Genomic DNA, 17270 nt, shown 5'->3' with positions numbered 1-17270 from the left:
TTTAGGGACCCTGCCAATTATATAAAAATACGATACAAATCGCAGACAGCCCCAGCAAACCCAATAGCTCAAGCGTAGCATCCCGCTGACTCTCACTTCCATACTGTCTGTGATTTCAAAGTCTACAACATGCATCTCTATCTTAAAATAAAGCTGCCCCAGCAGAAGGGCAGCCCAGGCTCAGGTGGCCAGCTCAATGGGCTTTCAGAGATGTCAGCTGGGAGAGGTGACTGCGTCCACAGTCACCCACTTGCACAGATTTGCCCCCTGGTGCTGGGCCATGAGCTCTGAATGCTTGTCTCAGACCACAAAGCTTGTGGTGACGCTGAGTGCTGGTGGGGCACTGGGGCTGTTGGGAAATGTTTAGTTTGAACCAGAAGCCCCGCCCGCTCCCCTACCATGGCCAGCTGTGTTTAAACTACCGTCCAGTCAAGGCCTGCCTGCCGAGCTCCGAGCAGCTTTGCCCAGGGAGTCCTTTATTTCCTCCCACTTGAAGTGCCAACTGCTAGCAGCATCCTCTTATAATAAAGTGAGCCACACTGTAACATCTGATCGGTGTTTCTGGGGATGTGACCCAATTTGAACAGTCATTCGGGAAAGGGAAGCTAAGGACCACACTGAGTGTGCTGGCGTCTACTTCCCCATGCATGGCATTGCTTCAGTCCACAAATGACAGTGACACATGGGAACCATCTAGATCAGCAGAAACCCCCAAACCTCCAGCCATACTCTGTGGATGAGTATCTGGGATCAACTTCGCTCAGCCACAGTGCCATAAGCCCTGGCATACCACACACCAGGGTGCCTCCCTGGGCCTCAGATCCCTCACTGCACCCCCAGAGAGAAAGTGGCCAAGCCAGGGTCCTCACCGGGTCTGAGGGACTGCTCATCATTTCCCGGTCGCTCTATGCTTTGCAGCACTACTGAGTATGTTAACGGTTTCTAGACAACGGGCCAGAGATTTCTGAAATGTTATGTCTTAGCACACTAGCTACTGTTCCCCCTAGAATGTCTGTAGGAATCATCTTGGAAATTTGCTATTTTAATAATCCTTTTCAACCTCAGGAAATAACTGGAGAAGCCCAGCTTCCTCCAGGCCCCAAGATGGAAACTGGACATCAGGTCCATTCTGAGCCTCCTACAAGGAGAGAAATCTGGGGTGAAGGCTGAGTGGGCTCATGTGACTGACTTCTTCAGGGTCAGCCTAGTTTCTTGAGGCAGGAGAGCACAAAATCACCAGGACAGGCCCCCAAATCCGGGCTATAGTGTTCACCAGTGGCGGACACTGTACTATTCCACTTCTGTCCCTTTCCTGAGTCTTTGCCTCCTCAGTGCAAAGGTGGAGCAACCAGCATCTCTTTGTAAGAAAGGCTAGGGTAAGGCCAGGCAGTGGTGGTACACGCCTTTAATCCCAGCACTCAGGAGGCAGAGGCAGGCAGATCTCTGTGAATTCGAGGCCAGCTTGGGCTACAGAGTGAGTTCCAGGAAAGGCTCCAAAGCTACATAAGAGAAACTCTGTCTCAAAAAAAAAAAAAAGGAGGAGGAGGAGGAAGAGGAAGAGAAGGAGGAGGAGGAGGAGGAGGAGAAGAAGAAGAAGAAAAAGAAGAAGAAGAAGAAGAAGAAGAAGAAGAAGAAGAAGAAGAAGAAGAAGAAGAAGAAGAAGAAGAAGAAGAAGAAGAAGAAAGGTTAGGGTAGAGAAGCAGGTCACATGTTCAGTCCATAGCATGACTTTGACACTGCACCATCAGAACCCTCATGCTGACTCTACTGACCCAGCTTCAAGATCATCCTGGTAATGGAGCACCCAGACATGAGCCCCATTTCAGAAGCCCTCTGGGTGCCACATACCCCAGTATCTGGGCAGTAGACACAATCATTGTTCAAAATTAAATGGCACCATACAACCATTCTTGATAAGCAGGTGACAGCAAGTTCGGAGGGGCTGCATGGACCCTGGCACCTGACCTTAAATAGACCGTGAGAGTGTGGTATCAGCAAAGAACGCAGCCCAGAGTGCCACAGGCTAGCCAGGCCAGGGCCCATAGCTTAAGAGCCACACAGCATTCACTGAGTTTCTGCCTGACTCTGGGCTTTCTCTGGGGGTCAAGTACTGTTTGGGAAGGTTTAGGTTATTCTTGCTAGAGGAAGTATGTCACCAATGGGTTTTGAGATTTGCTCTCCCTGCTTTTGGCTTCCAGTTCAAGAATGAGGTGAGCTCTCAGCTTCCTGCTCCTGCTGAAATGCCTGCCACCTGCCACCATGCTGTTGCCACTGTTGTGGATTCTAACCCTCTGGGCCTGAAAGCCAAAATAAACTCTTCTGTAAGTTGCCTTGGTCATAGTATTTTATCACAGCTACCAAAAAGTACCTAGTACCACCCCCAAGCAATCAGTTGATACATTCACCAACCAATAAGCCTATCTCCAAATCCACCAATAAACCACAAATGAACCTGAGACGGACTCACCAAACAATGCACTCACAAAGCCGTCAACCAACACACCAGCAAACCTGTCAACCAGCCAGCCTTTGCAATTGTTCAGAGGTGCGGACGGGGAGTGGGGAAGCAGGAAAGGCCTTGAGTAGGCAACGGCTCTAAGTAGGGGGCATTCCAAGGACAACTTGATGTCACTGTACTCAAGCAAATGGTACCTCTTTGTCTAGCTCACCCATCACGATAGGCACAAGGGACTTTGATCATCAGCTAGTTCACTGAGGTCCGTTGATGTTGCCGTCGGCATCACCATAATGACCAGCACTATTGGGAGCCGCACCGTCACTCTCAACATCCATTCTCTCTAGCATCATCACTCTAGTCCCCATCATCTCCAGCACTCTCCACACCTTCATCTCCATCATCATCATCACTCTAGTCCCCATCATCTCCAGCACTCTCCACACCTTCATCTCCAGCATCATCATCATCATCACTCTAGTCACCATCATCTCAGCACTCTCCACACCTTCATCTCCATCATCATCACCATCACCAGCATCATCACTATAGTTACCATCATCTCCAGCACTCACAACACCATCACCAGCATCATCACCAGCATCACCATCACCTCCAGCACTAACATCATTGTCACTATTGCCATCATGCCACATCAACAATCATCACCATTATCACCATCACCTTCATCGTCACCATCACTGCCATCATCATCACAATCCGGTGCCCTGTTTGCTTGTCATCACAATGACACCCAGTTTCCTCTCCCACAAGCTGAGCATGGTCCTGCCCCATGGGACTGCACTTTGAGGATGCAGGTCATGGCTTTAAGGATGCACCCCCAGGGCTCCTAGCCTCTGTACTTCTCACTGATGTCCCGGATCCTCTGTTCTGGCCGCTGTTTGAGCTGGTACTGCTGGTTCTGTAGGTAGTTCTCCTTCAGGTAGAGCTCCCAGGACAGGAGGGCTGCCTCCTCATTCTTCTCCAGTTTGTTCTCTGTAGGCAGGATGGGGTTAGCAAAGATCTGATGACCTACCTAGGGCCCCATGGAAAGGGTCTATCACTCCATATCCAGGCCAGGGAGCTACTGGCTCATGCCAGGTGCAGGGAAAGCCCAGCAGCATGAAAAGTCAGCACGCTTAATGATGGCCCAGGGCTCTGGAAGGAAGCCCACACTGGCATCTGGACCCAGGACGGTGGGAATGTACAGTGTTGGGGGCAGGGCCAGTGGTCAGGGGGCAGGGGGACCCACTGAGCTGTTTGTGCCGCTTGGCAGGGATCTTCAGGACAATCCTCTTGATCAAGAGCTGCAGGTGGCTGAGGAGGATGAAGGGGGGAGGTGCTGGCGGCCGGCCATGGTACTCCTCAATCAGGTCATGGCGCTGGAACTTCCAGATCTGGTCTGTGTGTTCCTGCACTTCCTGGAATGTGTAGCTGGCAGGAGGCAGAGGTATAGGTATCAGAATGTTTGTGGGACACAACATTCTGGGGTCAAGTGCCTAGCACAGCCGGAGCAGGTGAACGGGAAGTAAACCAGATGCCAAGAGGCAGCCAGCTTCTGGGAACGGGTGAGGACAGGAATAAACAAAAATGGCGTCTGTGAGGGGCTAGGCATGGGCAATGGACACCGCAGAGCTTCTCTGTGTATCTAGTAATTTGAAGAAGCAGAGGATGGTGTCTCGGGTACTTCAGGTACTCAGATCTTACACAGACACCCAGGAGCAGGAGAAAGAACATGTGCCACTTTATCAGATAGCTTTTCCTGCCTGAGGGACAGAGTCTATCCAAATCCTACCCGCACCCCCTGCCCTGATCTCAGATCTAACTAGCACATGCAGTTCTCAATGTTTAGAATACTCTAAAACAGAAGGTGCACCCCTCCGAAATCAGCTGGTGAGAAAAGAATATATTGTGCACACCATAATGGAGGGACTTCCAAAGGTCACGGCCACCAGGAACCTGGCTGTAGAGACAAGAGGGCCAAGGGCTCAGGGGTTTCACTGCGGGCAGGCTGGGCCTCCCATGGCCGAGCTGTTCCCTTTCAGCGTAGGAGTGGGTCTTAGGACCCTGAAGTCAGTGGACAGGGGCTACTGGGCCCCTGGGAACAGTGACACAGACCGGGTTCTGTGCTGGCTCCGCAGGAGCTCCCACACACACTCGCCTTCCCTGCACAGGTGCCCACACTCACTTGAACATGGCGATGAGCAGGTTGAGCAGCAGGATGTTGGCAAAGAGCAGGTAGAGGCAGAGCAGGGTGACCGTCAGCCACTGAGGGAAGGCGGGCGTCTGCCCTGTCCAGTCGCTCTCGGGACACTTGGGCTTGTAGGGGTCTGTGCCATTGGGGCTGCACTGGTCCATGCTGAAATTCACACCTGTGGGGAGTGGGAGGGGACAAAATACATGCAGTCGGTCACCAGGAACTGGCCGCCAGGGACCCTGGCCACTGGGGCACTGACAGTCCCCATAGGCTTAGACACCTGCATCCCAGGAGTTAAGGACTGGGTGTCTGGCTAGAGTCCAAACCAACAAGAAGTCTGTCTGTACTTGAGTATCCTCAAGCAGGAAGTGGGCTATTCAGGGGGAATCTGGAGCCAGAGCTGTCTCCCAGGTTGGTACTCTGCACTCCAGGACCCAGCCATCCCTCCCTCAAAGCTCTTCTCATGGCTACAGATATCGGTGGATGGGTCTTGGTCCTCAGAAATTCAATGAGAAGGAAAGGATCTTCAAAGAAATAACTGGGGGCTAGAGAGGTGGCTCAGCAGAGAAGAGCACATAACTGTTTTTTCAGAGGACGCAAGTTCAATTCCCAGCACCCACTCCAGGTGGCTCTCCACTATTGTAACTCCAACTCCAGGGGACCAGACACTTCTGACCTCCGTGGGCACCGCTATCATGCACACATACCCTCACACAGACATACGCACACACATCACTAAAAATAAAATAAATTGGGGGCTGGAGAGATGGCTCAGCGGTTAAGAGCACTGGCTGCTTTTCCAGAGGTCCTGAGTTCAATTCTCAGCAACCACATGGTGGCTCACCGCCATCCATAATGAGATCTGGTGCTGGCGTGCAGGTGTACATGCAGACAGGGCACTGCATACATTAAATAAATAAATAAATAAATCTTTAAAAAAATAAAAAGAAAGAAAGAAATAGAACTAAAAGAAAAAAATAACAATAACACAAAAAGGAGGACGGTACCCCAGAATGAGCTTCACAGCTCCAGACCTGGCCATTGGAAACTGAAGGATGGCTAAGGTAAGCCAGTGGACCAAGCGGTCAGAGAGACAGCCTGTTTCCAGTCCAAAGCCCCAAACTTCATATAGACCCAAGGAATTCAAACCCCAAAACAATTTGGAAACTGAAGAGCAAAGCCAGAGGGCTCACCACGCCCAGGTTCAGAACTTACTACAAGCCACAGCAGCCATGGCAGGAAGGTGCTGGGCGAGGCCAGATGCACACACCAGCAGAAAAAGAGGGGAGACCCGAGGTGAATGCTTTCATTAAGGATCGGGTGACTTTCACAAGGGGCCAGGACAGCTCGGGGAGACATACTGATGCTGCTGGGACAACAGACAGCCACGTGAGAAAGAATGACCCTTGCCAAGCACAGTGGTGAACAGCTACAGTGCCAGTCCTGGGGAGGCAGAGGCAAGGGACTCACCGAAAGCTCCAGGGTAGCCAGGGCTATATAATGAGACCCTGTCTTTAAAAAAAAAAAAAAAAAAAAAGGAATGGGCTGAAGAGATGGCTCCGAGGTTAGGCTGCTCTTCCAGAGGCTCTGGGTTCAATTCCCAGCACCCACATAGTGGGTCACAACCACCTCTAACTCCAGTTCCAGGGAATCTGATGCCTTCTTCTGGCCTCCCTGGACACTAAGCACAGGCGTGGTACTCAGACATGGTGCAAACAAACACCAATACATATAAAATAATAATTTAAAAAAAAACAAGAACGGCCCTTCTCTCACATACTAATGTGTATAGATAAAGTAGATCCATGGCTGTATAGGGAAAGAGAACAGTATCATGGATAGGGAGAGGCTGAAAGCTAGCTTTTGCAAATGAATCAGAGGCCAAAAGAAAGATCGAAAGCTATAAACCTTTACAAGAAAAACACACACATAAACCATTTGAGCCTTGGGCTTGGCAATGTTTTCTCCACTGTGACACAGAGGCACAAACGATTTTAAAAATCAAGCCGCACCTCATTAAAATTCTATGCTTCAAAGAAAGTGTCTTTTCATAAATAAAAAAAGATAACCTCTGTAATAACAGAAAATATTGCAAACTAGTCCTATGATAAAAGTCTTAAAAGCTCAATAATAAAAATATAATGGAAGGGGGGAATGAGCAAAAGCTAGAAATGGGCATTTCTGCTAAGAAGATGTACAAATGGTCCAGTAAGCACATGAAGATAGACTCAGCAGAAGCCACAAGAGAAACGCCAATCAAAAACCACAAGAACACACTGCTGACATAACGAGTGTGAGGTGAGCGTGGAGAAACTGGAACGCGTCGCCTCTGTGGGAACAGTTTGGCATTTCTCAGAGTTAAACACACCCGCACAACAGCATGCACATAAGTTCGCAGCAGCAGCAGCAGCAGCAGCAGCCACAGAAGCCAAAGCCTAGGAAGCATGCAAGTGGCCACAGCTTATGAATAATTAAAATGTGCCTCATCCATGCAGAGAAATACAATAAAATGGAATGAAGCGCTGATAACCACTATACCCCTCAGTGAACCCTGAAAATATGACACTGGGTGACAGAAACAGACACAGCTGACTACGCCACGTTAGGTCTAGCATGTGCGACATGTCCGGGAGGGCGAATGTGTGTGGACAGCAGCAGATGGGTGGCTTTGTAGGATGCAGGGAGGGAGGAGGGCAGTGGCTGTTGCAGGGACGGGGTCTGAAGCTAGCTTCCGAAAGACACCACGCATGTGAGGACCTTCTGTGGGTAGCTGATGTGGGGAATCTACCTGAAGGATGCTGGTTTTAAAAACCACATGAGAATGGGGAATAGCTCATCAGTAAAATGCTTGCACTGTGGCATGACTGAGCTCAATCCCCAGGGCCCATGTTAAAAGCCAGATGTTACAGCTCATGCTTCCAATACCAGTGCCAAGGAGGAGACAGATGGATCCCTGGGACTCCACTCAGCTAGCTTAGCCTACTAGGCAAGTTCCAGAGCAATGAGTGATCCTGTCTCAAAAAATGAGGGACTGAAAAGATGGCTCAGTGGCTAAGAGCACTGGCTGCTCTTCCAAAGGACCTGGGTTCAGTTCCCAGAACCTACATGGAGGCTCACAGATGTCTGTAACTTCAGTCTTAGGGATCTGACACCCTCTTCTGACCTCCTTGGGCAGTGTAAAGACATGGTGCACAGATATACGTGAATGCAAATTCATATACATAAAATAAAAATAAAGGAAAAAGTCAAAACAAACCAACAAAAGACAAGGTGGGTGGCTCCTAAGAAATGTCATACATGTGCACACACTCACATTTACACACCTGTGCACACACTCATATTTACACACCTACACTCCCATACATACTCAGATACACACCCTCACACATGTATATGCACACACAAGCTCACGCACAGGCACAGATACACACTCACACTGAAAAGCTGTATTTCTGCCACAGAGTAAGCAGTCATGTCTGACTGTAGTGGGGTGAGGGGAAGGGGGTGCCTTCTGATGCTGTGGACGGTCAGCTGTGCCCCATACATCTTAGTTCCTGCTGTCACACGACTGGGAAATGCAGGTAGGTGCCTGTCGCTCTCTGTTGAGGGCTGTCAGCATCCAGGACAAGCAGACTCCAGTGGAGCCCTGGGCCTTCCTGGGCCTTAGAGAGCCACAGAGCCTGGCTGGAAATGAACCCCATCTCCTGTAACCTTGAACTCTTAGGGAGTCCGAGGGAGCTCCCCGACTCCATCTCTCTCTACCCCCCTGGCCCCTTAGATGCCCACAACCTGGCTCCTACCGTCGATGTAGGTTGGGATCTGCCCAAAGATGGTCAGGTAGGAATGGTAGACGACCCCACGGAAGATCCAGTCCACCCGGCTCTCGTTGTGGATGAGGATGGCCTGCTTGGCCACTCCGAAGGACACCACCCACACCGCCAGGAGAAAGAGGAAGAAGAAGACGTCCTTCATCTGCAGAGAGTGAAGCAATGAGCTGCCCTTCCCACCCTGGATCTCCTCTTCCCGCTGTCGCCCTGACGTGAATGCAGGATGCCAGGAGCAACCAGGGCCTCCCCGCCACCTCACAGAGCACACCGATGTATTCATAAGGAATACCCCCGAGACGTGGAATGGGGTCGGACAATGATGACCCCCAAGAAGAAAGGACTTGCAGCTGAGCAGCAATGGGGTCCATGCTGGGGCTGCGGAATGAGAAACAGGCAAGGCGGCCTGGAGGAGGCGGCATCCAGACAATAGGATGAGGGATATTCAGAGATTCTGAGGATGAGGCAGAGGCAAGACACAGGACAAATGGTCATCCATCATCTCTAGTACCATCCTGCCTCTTTCGTGATGGGCACAGCCCTCAGCCTCCCTCCCAGCAGCCGTGGGCTCCAGTCCCTCCCAGATAAGCCCGTTGTGCCCTCACCATGCGCTTCACGATGATTATCTTGGGCCCCAGCGTCTTGCTGATAGTAAAGATGTGCATGAGGCGGAGGCAGAACATGATGAAGTCCAAAGATAGGATGATGCGCCCGGGGTACAGCGTCCCTGGGATGAGCCTGGAAGTGGGCAAGGTACCACCTCAGGCTCTGTTCCCTAGAAGGCAGAGCTTTCTGAAACCTCTCCCTGGCCTGGGGTGGTTCTTGGAGGTACAGGGCTCTGGAGGAGCCGGGCCCAAATATGTCCAAAGCAATGGTGACATCAAGGGAAAAAAATTCACAGAGAACTGAGTTGGCTTCAGTAGAGTCCAGAAACCCAGGGGCAAGGACATCCCAGAAACAATTCCAGGAGCCTTGGCCATATCCATCCTACCTCAAGAAGGAAGAGGGCCACCACCTCTCAGATACACGAGCTGTCACAAGTGGAATGTAACCCAGCATGGAGGGGCAGAGAGGACACTATATGTCTGAGAAGCTGAGACGAACAATAATGGCTGGTGGCCCTTACATGTGACAGCAACCCAAGATGGGCAAAGAGCAGTCACATACCCCAACACCATTTCTCCATCAGTGCCAAGGCAGGCTGGGTCCAGGTGCCCCCGCAGGAAGGAGGCAGGGGCACCCTGGCCACTTACCGGCAGGTCAGTCCTACTATGAAGAGCAGAATGGCACCAACGTCCAGCTTGTTCCAGAAGTCACTGAAGTACAGGGACGCCATCTTCTTCAGCCCACACCCATCGGGATCGTAGAAGAGCTACTGAGGAGACCGCAGTTAGGGGAGGCCGACATCACCATCAGCATCACACTGACAAAGCCCTTTGTGGGCGGAGCTTGACTCTGGTGGGGGCCAACAGGACACAGGGTGGGTGGACCTCTGCACTCAACAAGTTCAGGAACAGCGTGAGCAGAGGTAAGTGCCTGCCATCCTCCACTGCTAGTCAGTCTCTCATGAACCAGGGGGTCCTATTGAACCTGTGCGTGCATGTATGTGTCCGTGTGTGTGTGTGTGTGTGTGTGTGTGTGTGTGTGTGTGTGTAAGTGTCCGTGTGTGTGCGTATGTATGTGTCCATGTGTGTGTGTGTCCGTGTGTGTCCATGTGTATGTGTGTGTGTCCGTGTGTGTGTGTGTGTGTGTGCATGCATGTATGTATGTGTCCGTGTCTCTGTGTGTGTGTCCGTGTCCGTGTGTGTGTGTGTGTCCGTGTGTGTGTGTGTGTGTGTGTGTATGTATGTGTCCGTGTCTGTGTGTGTGTGTATGTATGTGTTCGTGTCTGTGTGTGTACGTGTGTGTGTGTGTGTGTGTCCGTGTGTGTCCATGTGTGTGTATGTGTGTGTGTGTCCGTGTCCGTGTCCGTGTGTGTGTGTCCGTGTCCATGTGTGTCCGTGTCCATGTGTGTCCGTGTCCATGTGTGTCCGTGTCCATGTGTGTCCGTGTCCATGTGTGTCCGTGTCCATGTGTGTCCGTGTGTGTGTGTGTGTGTGTGTGTGTGTGTGTGTGTGTGTGTGTGTGTGTGCTGGAGAAGCTCCTTTCTCCCCGCCAGCACCTCCTACACGGATTTTTGCTCTGTCTAGAATGACACCTGCTTCCTGAGACAGTCCGGGAAGGAGGGGCCTGGAGGAGAGCACCCAGGATCCTCACACGGTCTGCCTGGTAGAAATTCTCACGCTTTTCTGGTACCAGGCCCCCAAACTGTCATGGCCAGGCATATCCTTTCCCTAGGCCTGAGGGGCAGATTCCAGGAGACACACGTGCTCTCTATCCTGGGCTGCCAGGTGAGGTGATATCAGGAAACACAGAAGCCCTGACCCCCATGGGGGGTCCAGCTACAGAGGCTGAGGAGGCCCCAAAACCTCAGCATTGCTCCGGCGTCATCGTGCCCCAGCCCCATGGCTCTTTCTTTGGCTCCCCTCTTTCTTTTTTGGGTCTCCCAACAGGCAGGGTGTCCATCCTATGTAAGCTGGTACCTCAAGGACGCAGCGGGAAACTAACACAGTGAGGGTTGGTCTGCTCAGTGGTCAGACCCTCGTCCTGGGAGGTGACATTCAGCCTTGCAGTGGTGTCCTGTTTATCAAGAGTGTGAGCTAGTCCAGGCGGTCATATAGGCCACTCAGGACTAGTTCACCCTCTAGAGGGAGACTAGAGACAGATCAGCCAGGAGGATAGAGCCACGTCTGTGTGACTGACCCCCAGTAGGACCCTGGACCCTGCAGCTTGCAGAAGCTGCCTGGGTGACACTGGCCTTGCACATCATTACACATTCTTTCTCCTTGCAGGGAGAACCAAGTTCTGCCCCTGCCTCAGGGAAGGGACCTCTGGATTCTCTGGGTCAACAGCCTTTGGATGGATGGGTACCTCTGTGTTGGGCAGGTTTTACTCTAAGCCCTTTTCTGGAATGAACCATAACCATGTTCATGGCTCTCCATCGGTCTGAGTCTTTTGCAAATGATCATACAGGGCCCCACACTTGGCAGTGTCGAGAGACACACCTACTCACAGGTGGCCACAGAATGGAATTAGGTGGGAGACCTCGGGCCACGCGGAACCAGCGCGACTTCCGGGGGGCGTTGGAAACTGACGGTCATGAGTGCTTTGCCTCGGAAAGGTCCAGAAGCCTCGCTTCAGGCAAGGCAGCCGGGCCATGGCGGCAAGGCTCCCAGGTGGAGGAGTGGGCGCCTGCCTCCCGGGGTCCCACCCAGCTCCTAGGGGCCTGGGTGAGGCTCGGTGGGAAGAGACACTTGGTGTGGGAGAGGTGAGCACCTGCCGCGTCTCCTCGCACACCAGGGAGAAGAGCCACAGGTAGATGAGGCACTCGCACCAGGACGGTGAGGCCTGGAAGTCCACCATGAGCACGTAGGCGAACAAGCAGAGGAAGGCAAAGTAGGACAGGATGTTCAGATGGAAGATGACCACGGGCGCGTTGAAGAAGGCGCGGACGCGGGCCGGCCGGCACAGGGCCTGCAGCCTCTTCTCCCTGCGGCGGACACATCAGGTGACGGTCACGGACTTCCGTCTCCAGGATCCCTACCTACCCTGTGAGAGATGTGACTCAAGGGGCAAACGTGCTAGGAAAGGAACATCTCCCTTGGTACCCAGGGCCATAGAGCAGTTATAGACAGGCCAGCAAGACCCCAAACCTCGCACAGGCCCAAAAGGCCGGGAAGCAAGTCTCTGTATGTTTTGCTGAGCTGTGAATACCACAGCTCCTATCCAGGGCCGAGGCCTGGCTGTATGCCTAACCTGGGTTAGGTTCCGATGCCCTTAGGATTAGTTCGTAGCCAGAGTTCTCAGGCCTCTGGTGCCCCCACACGTGGGGACCAACTGCCATTACTGTCGTATAGGGCAGACTAACAGCATGGCCAAGTCCCCACGTGGACGGGCTCTGGCGGGCAGCCCCTTGTCACAGCTGCTATTGGAAACACAAGTGCAGCTCTGTTCCCCTCAGGGAAGGGCAGGGGCACTATACAGGTCACATGGCAAGGTCCTTGACCCCTGGAAGGGGTCACCTGGGTCTGTGCAGGGTGGGAGTCCAGAAAGCAGGGCGGACTAAAACAGCGTTAGCACCTGATCCGCTCCTCCGTTTCCCCTCGGACACATCTCTAACCGTCAGGGCATGAGAGGGTGACAGAGTATGTGGTCTATGGCTATGAGAGGGCTTGCCACCGGCCACCTGGCCTGGAGTTTGGCATCTGCCCCCGAGAACCCAGAGATGCCAGGGAGCCCAAAGATGACATCTAGCAAAAATAGAAATGACCTCTTAGCAAGAGCCCTTGTGCTCTGAGGTGACCACAAGTGAAGCACAGCCAGACCTGGTCTTCAATCCTCCACCCGGTCCGGCTGCAGCACCAAGGGTGCCCTATCCACCCTATGCTCCCTGTTGCCATGGAGCCGAGGCCAAGAGACAGCCTCATCAGCACCGCCAGCCTCCAGTATCCAGCAGAAAATTCAGGGCGTGGAAGAGTTGGACCCAAGGTGATACTGAGGCCTGGCAGTGCCCCCCTCTACTTCCTGCAAGTCCTGGGGGCCCAGACCCCTCCCCCTCACCTGAAGGAGATGAGGCCGGTGAAGAGCAATGGAAAGGCCAGCATGCACAGGATGACCTGCCACAGGCTGTTGTCCACACAGAGCTGGCCCCACCACACCTTGGTCAGGAAGGCCTGTGGACAGGGTGGTCTCAGAGCAGTGGGCACCCAGCAGCCTGACCCCCACCCAAGCTCCCAGCCACCAAAGGATGAGTGTTAGTCACACACACCCCTAATCACTGTGCTCTCTGAACCCCTAACCACAGATGGCCAGCATCACAGACACACCACGGTCAGCCAGCAGAGCGATCAGGGTTTGGGGTGTTGGGAACCAGGCCATGGTGTATGATAAGTAGTGAATAAGCAGGGCTTATCACATGGGGCTCTAACTGTCCCCCTGCCTGCCATCCATCCCTCCTCCAGATTCAGGACCCCCAGTCTCTGCAAAGCCCTGGTGGCATGCAGCCCCAGGCTGTTATAAGCAGACCCTTTTTGGCACCATGGAGGCCGGGCTTGATTCCTCCCTGGGTATCCCCAGGCTCCACACATCCCAGGACACATGGAGTTCCAAGGGTGTGGTAACAGCATGAGGCTGTGCTCCAAGGACACCCAGGTAATAAAGGAGTATGTTCCGTAGTCCCTAATGCTCCATGAAGGCCACACTGTCCCCCTCCCTGTACTTCCTGAGCCCCCAGATGACACAGGCTCTTGGAAAGCACACTGAGGGCCACCTGACATTTGAGCATTGGCCTCCATGCCTACCAGGCACTTCCTTTGCTGGGTACCAGCTTCCCCAATCCCCAAAGCAGGAGGCAAGTGCCTGTCCATTAGCATATGTCTAGCTACTAGGCACTATCCCAGTCATCAAAGAGCCACACTGCCAGCAACAGCCATGTCATCAGAGGCAGGGCTGTGCCCCCCTGGGCACCTGACTCTGGAAGTGGGCCCTCGGGGAGTCACCTGGATGCCTCCATGAGACACGAATTTCATGTCCTTGGCCTCTAGGGCCAGCTGCAGGCAGGTGGCCTTCCCCCAGGCCTCTGACACACGGACAAGAAGCTTCTGAGCTCTCTCCTCATCCTTCCGGTAGCACTCAGTGAAGACACCTGAGGAAGAAGAAAATAGCGTCTGGGATGATCAGAGAGTCGGCCCTTCCGCCGCAAAGGTCCGCTTCAGCAAAGGCAGGACATAGGGTAAGACTAACACATAGGGACTGTCCTGAAACATCTAGGTCATGGGCAAGGGCTCTAGGTAACAGCATCGGAGCCAACATAGAGAGATGGAGACCCTGGTGACGGTGCAGGCGGCCCCAGGGGGCTTACCTATAGCTCTGTGCTCAAACTCATCCGCCAGCGCCAGCATCTCCTCCGAGCTGTCTGTGTCTTCCTCCTCCTTGGACAGCTCCTTCAGGATCTTGCTGCAGGCCAGTGCTGCAGCAATACAGTCCTGGCTCTGGGACACAGGGGCACTGTGAGGACCCGGGGGACCACTAGGTTTACCCACCCTGTACCTAGAACCTATGATAGTGAACAGAAATGCTTAGGACTTGAAGTTTTGGGGGGGGGGGCTATCCATATAAACAACTAGTCGTCCACATTAACACATAAGCCCTCCAATGGAGGCCTCTTGTACTGACCCATGGGTACTATGTGCTTTTATCACTCTAACAAGAATAATGAACAGATAGGAGCTGGCAAAATCTGGGCAGGTTGCAGAGAACAACACTGTCTACATCCTCAGGCCTGGAAGTAACCACAACAGCTTGCTTAGAGGGCCTTTATCTTTCCTTCCTTCTCTTTCTTACATTTTTTAAATGTCAGTCTTTATTTTTATTTTTTAGGATCTATTTATTTATTATTATTTATTATGCCTGCATGTATGCCTGCACACCAGAAGAGCACCAGCTCTCATTACAGATGGTTGTGAGCCACCATGTGGTTGCTGGGAACTGTGGTGGTAATCTAATTGTACTGAAATGTGATTTTGATTGTATGTTAATAAATAAAGTTGCCCGGGGGTCAGAGCTATTAGAGCCATAGCAAGAGTGTGGCGGTGGTGGCACACGCCTTTAATCCCATAGATATCTGTGTGTTCAGGGATAGAGCCAGCATTGGAGACATATGCCTTTAAGACCTAGGGGGCTGTACATTCAGACAGTGACGAGGCAGTCACGTGTTTGGGTTTACAACCAATGAGAAGGCAGAACAAAATACTTTAAATAGACGAACAGACAGGAAATAGAACCCTCATTCGGGAAGCTGGGACACCGCAGGCGGAAGGGTGAGATTTTAGGCTCTGAGCTCTGACCTCTCGGCTTTCTCTTTTGCATTGTTTCTGTGTTTCTTGTTTGATAAGACGGTTGGTTACATCTATAGGGAACTGAACCCAGGTCCTCTAGAAGAGCTGCCAGTGCTCTTAACCTCTGGGCCATTTCTTCAGCCCTTCCTTTTTTCTTTTAAGAATTATTTTCCCACCAAAGTTTTTATTCCCCACCACTGGGTGCTCCAAGCCTCCCTAGGTTAGAGATCTTACTACCCCACACAACCGTTTGTTATTTGCTACAGGAAGTGAGCCCCTGACTCAGATCACCGGTCTAGACATCCTCATGTCTGCAACTAAGCTGGTCCAGGTACCTGAGCCCAGATGATGCCTGCCAGCTCCTGGCGGTTCTGGATGATGGCCCAAATGAGAAGGTCGCGGACTGGGTCGATGGTGAAGGTAACATGGTCTGTTGATCGCTTATAGAGGGACCGGAGACTCACTCCCTGTACCTGTAGGCGGAGGACAGTCCGTGTCCCACAGAGTCCCCAGCATCAGAACCCTTAGGTGGTGATCAGTGTGTCTCCTGCCTTGTGCAGTCACGGAGAGATGGCACATTTCACTCTTGGGAACTTAATTAAATGATCCATTGGGGGCTGAGGCGATGGCTCAGCAGGAAAGGACTTGCCACACAAGCCTGAAGACCTAAGTTCGGATCCCCACCACCCACATTAAAGGAAAAAAGATGTTCCCTGGAACTGAGTCAAAATAAGGCCTTCCTCCCAAAAGATGTTTTCTGGCAGGTATTTGGTCTCAGTGAGGAGAAAAGTAACTGGTGTAGACATTTCTGGAGGTAATTAAGCCAAACTGAGATTATTGAAGGGAGGCTTCTCTTTCCCACTGTTCTTCTCATGTAAGGACTCAGCCAGAGCCCCCACCTGCAGGACAGAGAGAGGGCCTCAGCAGCAACCAGCCCTGTCACTGTCCTCAGACTTCAGTCTCCAGGACTGTGAAACAATGAGTTGCTGTTATCTAAGCCCTGGATCTGCAGGGTTTCACCCCCATTGCTTTGGGGTTATTTATTTATTTGTTTGGTCAATTGGTTTTGGTTTTCTCTCTCTCTTTCTTTTCTCTCCCTCTTCCTTTCTTGGTGACTGTCTCACTATGTAGCCCAGGCTAGCCTTGTACTCTTCATCGTCTACCTCAACCTCCTGAGAGCTGAAATTATAGGCATACACACACACACACACACACACACACACACACACACACACACACATACACACACACTTAGCAATTTCATAACACAGCTGAGAACACAGTAGTCACCCACCAAGGAGCCAGGCATTGCCCATCACCAGCATGACACTACACCCCAACACCAGCAACCACTTGGCTAGCACCCCCGTTACCAATACTCACATTGAGTTTGATGTGCGGCATGGGCAGTGAGAGCCGTGGCCGGTCACTGTACCGGGGCCGGGGGTACAGCAGCTGTGTGGTGTCCCCCAGGAGCTCACGCAGCACCTGGGCCACGTGGTGCATGTGCAGCCGGGGTGCAGCAGGCGCACAGGCCAGGCGCTCATGCTCCTCAGCCAGCACCTTCTGCAGCTTGCTGTGGAAGAGGCAGGATGACTCCAGGTTCTCGTACAGGCAGAGTAGAGTGTCCCAAGTGACAAACTCCTTCAGCCGCACCCCATTCTCCAGAAAGAGCCTCACAAACTCCGGTTTGTTGGAGATGAGGGCAGCTGTCATCATGGGGTGCAGATCTGAAGGCTAAGAGGGAGCAATGGTCAGTGACCATCACATTAAATCAGCACCTCCTAGAACTCTGAGCTCAGAACCCTAGAAGGAGCTTTTGGGATATCTCTCCTGAAGGATGGAATCCACCCTGGTCA

General features: G+C 52.3%; 1 protein-coding gene across 7 annotated transcripts in view; it reads right to left on the bottom strand.

Annotated features, from left to right (window-relative positions):
* Trpm2 (transient receptor potential cation channel subfamily M member 2) overlaps positions 1 to 17270 on the bottom strand; it is a 51590-nt gene that overhangs the window by 11148 nt on the left and 23172 nt on the right. For 4 of the 7 annotated variants that reach the window (XM_076558506.1, XM_076558507.1, XM_076558508.1 and 1 more), the window contains 12 exons: positions 16795 to 17148; positions 15747 to 15884; positions 14436 to 14565; positions 14074 to 14219; positions 13136 to 13248; positions 11852 to 12065; positions 9730 to 9848; positions 9082 to 9214; positions 8453 to 8624; positions 4644 to 4827; positions 3708 to 3889; positions 3319 to 3451 (listed from right to left, as the gene is read on the bottom strand). In XM_076558506.1, coding sequence (XP_076414621.1) covers positions 3319 to 3451; positions 3708 to 3889; positions 4644 to 4827; positions 8453 to 8624; positions 9082 to 9214; positions 9730 to 9848; positions 11852 to 12065; positions 13136 to 13248; positions 14074 to 14219; positions 14436 to 14565; positions 15747 to 15884; positions 16795 to 17148 — 2018 coding nt within the window. Of the gene's footprint in view, positions 1 to 869; positions 891 to 3318; positions 3452 to 3707; positions 3890 to 4643; positions 4828 to 8452; positions 8625 to 8768; positions 8920 to 9081; positions 9215 to 9729; positions 9852 to 11851; positions 12066 to 13135; positions 13249 to 14073; positions 14220 to 14435; positions 14566 to 15746; positions 15885 to 16794; positions 17149 to 17270 lie in introns of those variants that run through there. The other 3 variants (XM_016007798.3, XM_076558511.1, XM_076558512.1) reach the window with 3 other exon arrangements.

This window comes from Peromyscus maniculatus, chromosome 21 (genome assembly GCF_049852395.1).
Source record: "Peromyscus maniculatus bairdii isolate BWxNUB_F1_BW_parent chromosome 21, HU_Pman_BW_mat_3.1, whole genome shotgun sequence".
NCBI classification, from domain to species: Eukaryota; Metazoa; Chordata; class Mammalia; order Rodentia; family Cricetidae; genus Peromyscus; species Peromyscus maniculatus.
Note: the sequence above shows the minus strand (reverse complement) of the source record. Positions and strands in the feature narration are given on the sequence as shown.